This window comes from Medicago truncatula, chromosome 6 (assembly GCF_003473485.1).
Source record: "Medicago truncatula cultivar Jemalong A17 chromosome 6, MtrunA17r5.0-ANR, whole genome shotgun sequence".
Classification (NCBI taxonomy): domain Eukaryota; kingdom Viridiplantae; phylum Streptophyta; class Magnoliopsida; order Fabales; family Fabaceae; genus Medicago; species Medicago truncatula.
In genome coordinates, this window is record NC_053047.1 from 36368946 (window position 1) to 36377378 (window position 8433).

At 32.3% G+C, this 8433-nt stretch overlaps 1 protein-coding gene across 1 annotated transcript; it reads left to right on the top strand.

Moving 5' to 3' along the window:
- Nucleotides 1-5169: 5169 nt before the first annotated feature.
- Nucleotides 5170-8112, top strand: LOC11412675 (uncharacterized). Its single transcript, XM_003620248.4, has 2 exons — nucleotides 5170-6837; nucleotides 7823-8112. The coding sequence occupies exon 1, from the start codon at nucleotides 5742-5744 to the stop codon at nucleotides 6735-6737; it is 996 nt and encodes a 331-aa protein (XP_003620296.1). The 5' UTR covers nucleotides 5170-5741; the 3' UTR covers nucleotides 6738-6837; nucleotides 7823-8112.
- Nucleotides 8113-8433: the final 321 nt, after the last annotated feature.

Here is an 8433-nt window from a genome sequence, read left to right on the forward strand (position 1 = left end):
GCTATTTGATACAAAGAAAAGAAAAATAATGAAGGGGTTTTGTAGGTACAGCAGCTTGAATCATAGGGATGGTTCAGTTGGTGATTGGTTCCCTAGGGTAAGACAAGTGACCCCATGACACCAAGTACCAACAAAATACTTTTTTTTTTTTTGATAGATAGTAGCAACAAGATACTACCGTACACATCCATGTATCTATAGTGAATTTATATATATGCTTGTCAAATTTCTTGCCCAATTTTTTTGACCAAATACTAAAGGTAAACATATTACACGTGTGTGGAAACTTTTTTCCTGTCCATATTATGATTAATTACAATGTATTTGATTGAACATTTTGAAAGAAGTCTTCTTTCTCAATCACATTTTTACAAGATTCAAATTCAAGGTTTTACTTAACCAAGTGATCGATCAGAATTTTGTAACATATTTTTCCAAAAAATTATAATTAATGACAAAAACATGATAATATTGTTTAACAAACTCTAATCAAATATTTTGAATATAAATTTAATTAGTATACTCTACAAATATACAATTATTTGACACATATATGATGCATATAATAGTGTATTGTCACATGAATTAACGAATATGAAAACACATGAGATGTACCTCATTTATCAAAAATCTTTTGGGCTTTCAGCAATTCCCTTCTAATTTTTAACCATGTTAACCTTTTGTCATTTTTCTTTTGTTTCTAACGAGTTACTGGCAAAAATTACAAACATCGAGTGCTACGAAATAAGGAGGTTTTTCGTTTCAACTTCAAAGTAAGTCACACCTTGTTCTGAGGTATTTTCTGCTTTGAGGTGTATGCCCTTTTCAACTTTGTCTTTTATAAAAGGTCTTGTTGCATTGAGGAGTACACATTTTATATAAATTACTATTGACCTTGATTCCTAAACAACGTGGGGTGTTTTAGTTGTATACCATAGCAGTTGGAATTATGGGTCCAAACAGGGGCGGTTTCACCGCCCGGCGACCCCGGGCGGTCGCCCGAGCTCGATCGATAATTTTTGCGCATTAGACCCAACCTAAAAGTCAATTAACACACTTACAAAAAGAAAAATTTGGGCAATCTGAAAATTCTCACACGCAAATAGGTCTCGGAATTTTATTTAGCACACTATTGACGGGTTCATCTCTCTTATTTTAACGGGTTAATTGTTCAAATTGACTCTGTAATATACCTTATGTCTGAAAAATGACTCTTAAAAATACAAAACATATATTCTAGCATTGTAACTTGAATTTCTTCTTATTTTTGACCATCCTGTAATATACGTGTATTCTAAAAATGTGACCTACATGTTGAATTTTTTCATTATTTTTTTCATACATAATTAGCACGTTAAAATATAGCTTTACATAAAAAATTAAATTTCTTCGACTAGAGATAAATTAATTATGAATTTTCATTCCCTCATAATTATGAATTTCTTAAACAATTTATAATTAATTTGTATCTCGTTTAAAGACTACAAAATTTCACTGCGAAGGTTCTTATCATGTTCTAGTCATGCCTACAAAATTAGGGAACTAAATTTGACTTGTGAGTATACGCTTACGCGGAACAAAATTTCAATTTTGCACATTTTGGTTGAAAAATCATAATAAATTTAAACGACTTCGAAATGCTATGAAACTTTACATATCCTTTTTATGTATTTTTATAGATGTCTCTGCAAATAATGAGCTCAAAATTCGATTTATAGGTTGAGATTCCATTGTTTTGTTTTTTGAGCTTTTGATACTTTAAAAATTCATAATTAATTTGTCGTTTGTCGAAAATTTATAAATTTTTTGTGTAAAGCTGTATTTTAACGTTCTTAACTCGCCTCTAACAAATCATGAAAAAAGTCAATCTCTCGGTTGCTTTTTTGGACTTCGCGTATATTACAGGGTTATAAATAATAAATTTTTTGAATTACATGGTCAAAATACATGTTATTTAATTACAGGGCCAATTTTCAGACTTCACATATATTACATGGTCAATTTTAATTAATAATCCTATTTTAAATTATAGTTTTATTGACAAAATGATAAACCTCTTTTATTTCAATTTTTTTAATTATTAAAATTAAAAAAAAAAATTGATTTATGACCGTTGATATAATTTGGGATAAATTTTTCGCCCGAGCTCCATAAATTTCCTGACTCCGCCACTGGGTCCAAACCCGCGACTAACATATCAAATATCTCTTCGGGTTTTATAATGGTTGCTTGGTTGCTTTGTGAACTAATGGTTGATCGAATTAGTGCAAAATAAAATCTTGGGTCATACTTTAAGAAACAACAATGGATATCAAAAGCAATAAAATCACCTTTATTCCTAACTTACCACCCTTAAATTACCTGCATAATTGTATCAACGGAGTTACACTTTTTGTACTAAGTAAAAAGAGTTAGCTTAAGATAGCATTATCCACTGCAAGAAAATCCATAATATCTAACCATAAAGTGACACATTGATTTATGTATATAATATATAGAGTGTATACTTACTTGTGGTGGCAAAAGTATAGTGGTGCCAAAAGTTGCTATTATCACCTCCGCAAATTGTGGTCACCGTCGCGCAACATCTACTTTTATTCAGATTACTTAAAAAAGGTTAAACCATGCTCACAAGTCACAACTGAACTAATCAAGAGTTAATTAACTAATTCTATAATTTCAATTCATATTCAGATTTTAAGAATTTTAGCAAGAAAAAGCTTTGTTTGACTTTCAGAAGATATACCAAATACATTTATTTAGTAAAAAAAAATCTTGGTGGATCTATCTATATCCTCTTTCAATTTTAGTCATAGATTGAAGATTAGAGTGCAAAATTTATGGAGTCCTGGGAAAGCTTAAATTATTATGGAGCACATCTCATGGTGGTATTCACATCACCTGCCTCCTTTATTTAATAAAATATTATTATAGTAATTTTTCACTTTTTAACATTCTCTCTTTAGTGCTGTAAAGAGAAAAACATTCCCTTTAGTAATTACAACCTAGAGTGGGTCTTAGAATTCATTGATTACTTCAAAAAAGAACTCATTGTGAATAATTTGAATTTTAGCATGAATGAATAGGAGTCCACAAATTATTTAAAGGTGGGTCGAATATAAAATGATGGGTTATACTAAGAAGTCTTCTAAAGACACTTGTTAAGGAAATTAAAAATATTAAGTTGATAATGAAATCAACAATTTTTTTGACTTTTAAAAAGTTGAAATCACAACTTTTCACCATTTTCCAATACATTTTTTCTATTTTAATTCTCTTAATCAATGTCCTAAGGGCACTCTTTGACATTTCCCTAAAATGATTTATGTTTGAATAAATCACATGAAAGAATTTAATAGAAAATTTTGAAGCTAAATTTTAGGGTCATACTAACAATTGCTCTTAAATCTTTTTTTAAGGATTAAAAAAAATTGGTAAGTCTTCTCGGATGGGTTTCTTCTCTTAAGTGTCACTTGATCTTAAAGGAGAATCTGAAGGTGATATTGAGGAGCTTCATGGGTTGAGGGGGGAATTACAGTCTTTGTCTAGATTTAATACCAGTATTTGTTGGCATCAATGAATATTATTATGGCTATTAGGAGATGCCGCAATCAATTAGTTTCTATTGTTGTTGAGTGGACTCAGGTGTAGGGAGTTGTTAATGCCTGTGGTGCCGTTTTTTCTTATTGTACATCTCATTTTACAACTATTAATGTAGTCAGACCTGATGTTGATGACCTTCAGTTCCACACTTTGACGTCGTTGGATGTGGGCCAGTTGGTAAAGTCTTTTAGTTTGGATCAGGAGGCGAAAACAACTGTGTGGGATTGTGATATTTTTAAGAATCCTGGTCCGGATGGTATTAACTTTGGTTTCATTAAGGAGTTTTGGCCAGAAATTAAAGACGATATTATGCGATTTATAACAAAATTTCACTATAATGGTCGGTTACCAAAAGGAATCAATTGTACTATCATTGCTTTGATTCCCAAGATAGACAGTCCTCAATGGCTGAATGACTTTAGATCCATTTCTCTTGTTGGTAGCTTGTATAAGATATTGACGAAAGTGCTTGCTAACAGGTTGAGGTCAGTGGTTGGGTTTGTAATTTGAGATACACAATCATCTTTTGTGAAAAATAGCCAAATTTTGGATAGGATTCTGATAACGAACGAGGTTGTGGATGAGACCCATAAGATAAAAAAGGAGTTATTGATGGTTAAAGTCGACTTTGAGAAGGCTTATGATTCAGTGGATTTGGGGTGCCTGTATGATGTTATGCGGAAAATGATTTTCCCGACTCTTTGGAGAAAATGGAGTAAGAATACATTAGTACGGCTACAACTTCAATGTTGGTTATTGGTAATCCCACATATTAGTTTCCATTGGAAAGAGGGTTGAGATAACATGATCCCCCTCCCTTTGTTTTCTTATTAGCGGTTGAAGGTTTGCATGTGATGATGAAGTCCCTAGTGGAGTCCAATGTGTTTACAGGGTATCGAGTTGGTACTAGCAACTCTATGGTTATTTCTCATTTACAATTTGCGAATGACACGTCTTTATTTGGGACCAAAAGTTGGGCGAATATTAGAGCTTTACATGTTGTGTTAATTTTGTTTGAAACTATGTCGGGTTTAAAAATTAACTTCCATAATAGTATATTGGTTGGTGTTAATGCAATGACTCTTGGTTGAATGAGGCGGCTTCAATGTTGAGTTGTAAAATTGGTAAGATTCCTTTTGTGTACTTCGGATTGTCTATTGGTGGGAATCTTAGACGTGTGTTGTTTTGACATCCGGTTTTAAATTGAATTCAGTCTAAATTGTCTAGTTGACGGAGCTGTAATTTATTTTTAGGTGGCCGTTTGATTCTCCTCAAGTCTATCATATCCTTTATGCATGTTTACGCTCTTTCCTTCTTCAAAGCCCTTTTTTAAAGACATGATCAAGTGGTTTAGTTCTTTTAAACGAGCTATACATTTTGGAGGAAAATCTTGATGATACCTTCCAATGATTAAAATGTTTATTTTATTTCAAGAAGTGGTAGTTCACAAGTGAGCTTACAGGAAGAGACAAAACACAAAAAGGACAATGTAATTTCAATCGGTGGTGATTAATTCAATTCATTCATCAAAAAACCAAACAGTACTTATCCTATGTGTAAGAAATAGTCATTTCTTCATTCAAATCCCCACTTGAGGGAGTCTTCTTGACTCATGTGGTCCTCTCTATACTCTATAAACCACCCACCCTTCCCAATATTTATGGAATTTTTCTTGGCTCTATCTCATTCTAACCACAGCACCTGAAAACACTAGTACTTGAAAGCTCTCTACCTTAAAAAAAACTTATTTCTTTCACTTGTTTTCTCTCCCTTTTTTATTCAATGATCCTAAGTCCTAACTAACTAAATTCACCATGAAACCTTCCTATCTTCCCAAGTTTCTTGTTCCCTCTTCTATAAAAACCAAACATCCTAATTTCATACCCAGACTCAAACTCCAAACGTTTTAAAATAATCGACCTAATCTGCGACTCAACCTAAACCTCAGCTCTTCAGCTCATATTCAACATATGCAACAACAATTTCCTAAACCCTCTCTCTTTCTCTTTTATCATTCTTAAAACAAGTCCCTCCACTAAAAAACTCAATTTGTTGCCATATTACCCTTACTCCTATTTCTAGTATCAATTGAGTTTTTCTCTCAAGAGTATCATAACAAGTCTTGAAACTTAGAAAAAATGGATCTTTTTCGAAACCCATCTTCTCTAAAATCAAACAGAATGGATCAATCTTTAGGGGTTGCAAAACTTGTGCTCATGTCTATAGGAATCATCTCAACTCTTATTTTGTTCAAAGTTGCAATAATTCCATACACATTTGATCTTGTTCTTTCAACTCTTCCTCAACTTTGGTTCTCAATAAGAACATGGTTTACAATCCCTTTCCTTTACATCATTGTTAACTTCATCATCATTACCATTGTATTTTCTTCAAACTTCTCCCACAAAAGCAATAGCAGCATAACTTTTTCTGATCTCAAGCAAACAACCACCATTTTAGAAACTACCACCAATCCAATTGAGCAAGAAAACCAAACCAATGAACCACATCAAGAAGAAAAAGTGGTTGAAGAAATTGAAGAACAAGAACAAGATGAGAAAAGAGTTGTTGATGTCAAAGACTCTGAATTGTTCTGTGACGAATTCATCACTCACCCATCACAGAAAAAATGCAGCAAGGAGGACTATTCCTTGACAGATTCTGATGATAAAGTTAAAGACTTTGAATTGTTCTTCAACAAATTCATCACTGATCCAATACAGGAAAAACGCTGCAACGATTATAACTCCCCGGATTCCGGCGATAAAGGTGATGATGACAGTTTGGAAGCAACATGGAAAGCTATAATGGAAGGACAAGAGAAAACAAAGAAGCCATATCTAAAGAAAAGTGACACTTGGACTGCAAGGATTGTGAAAGCCGAACCATTTCGTAACAATGGTGGTTGTGGTTTTGGTAGTGGTGATGATGATCCTGTTGCTTGGGCTGAAAGGGAGTTGAAAAAGTCTGAAACTTTCAATGATAGAGCTTCATTGAAAAGAGAAAAATCAATGAGTCCTGAGGAATTGAATAAAAGAGCTGAAGCTTTTATCAAGAAGTTTAATAATCAGATGAAGTTGCAGAGGCTTGAATCTTATCAGCGTTTTCTGAAATTGGTTAACCCTGGTGCTTGATGATGATCTGGTTGATGTTAATCTCTCTTTTTCACACCAGTCACAGTCACAATTTAGTAGAAAAAAATTGATTCACTGCAAGGATTTTAACCACTTGGAGGTACATGATTTGAACATATTCATAAGTTTGTATTTTATGTTACAAATACATGTTTGGATTGACGGTGAATTCGACAGAATTACAGTATACCATCGTAATTTTGTCCAACTCACCATGATTCCAAACATGTACATAACTGTGCTGAACTGTCAAGTTGAGATAGGACGGTTCGGGACCATGTTCCTACTTTTTGATTAATTGAAAATCTTAATCGTTCAATCTTAATTTGACGGTTCACATCACAGTTCAGGATTATGTGATTTTAATTTTGATTTATCAGATAGTTCATGTCGCGCGACTGCGTGTTACATTCTAAATTTGATATGATTGTTTAGATATCAAATTTCTATTCTATGTTCTAATTGCATGAATTTGTGCAGAATTTTACTGTCCACATTTATATTATCTCTATTATAACATATAACACATTTGTTGGTATAAATCCATTCACCAATGATTATTAACTAACCTTTTCCCAACCACTTAAACTTTGAAGTAGATAATTTTTGTCATGTAGTATTGAATGACAACTATTCATATAAGTATACTAGTATATTGAATTAGTAATTATTAGTAAATAAGTTATAGTAGTTAAATACAGCACTTTCATATGGAATCTTTTTATGTATAAACTAAACATAATCAAATGTTTGTTGAACTTTTTAACTAAGGCATGACCTAAGAAATGATTCTTTCTACCTTCTTTGTTAACACAAATGTGATATTTATAAAAGTTTTAGTGTGATTCCATGGTACATGCCAATACCAATAGCATCTTTAAATTCATGGAACTTTAGGCTTTTAACACCTGGCAAAACATCAATAGTAGTTTGCAAATTAAATGAATCTAGCTTTTGATTAATCTGTTCCAACTACCAAACACTTGATTGAAATGTAGAAAAAAATGTATGCATCTAACTATAAATACATTATATTTGTCGTTTCCTCTAACTGTTGATATTCTTTTTTTTTTCCTCCTTTGTAGGATTTGTTGTGTACATATTTTTGTAACTGAGACTGTGTGAAGAAGCAAGGACAAGTTTCAAGAGACACGGTGGACTTTTGTTCCCATGACATGTGAACATAAGTTAGTTTCTGCCCAATAAGCTATGCTCTTTCTTTTGTCTAGTTATTATATGTTCTAGTAGCTATGAAAATATCTACTACTTCTTATGAGTTAGTATTACATAATGTTTGTATTGATCATGTAGTTATCTAAGAGACAGCACTATATATATGAGGATAATTTGAAGTTGAATGTGCAATTTCTGCAAACATAAATTCACTTTTCTTAATTGCAAAGTGATAGAGTGAGTCCTTTTTTGTTGGAAAGTTAAAGAAGTTTCACCCCAATTATTAAAACTAAGACTAGAAAAGTGAATACAGAACTTGGTGAGCACAAAGTACACTGAAATTTTGAAATTCCACTCTTTAAAGTTACTCACTTCAGATTCTCACTTTAGAGAGTCAATTGTAAGAGTTGATATTATATAACCTCAAATGACATAGTTTAAACTCTCTACGAGACGGTCGTAAAATAATCATAATTACCGTCGATTTTACTAATACTAACGTAGATCCTTTTTAAAAGAGATA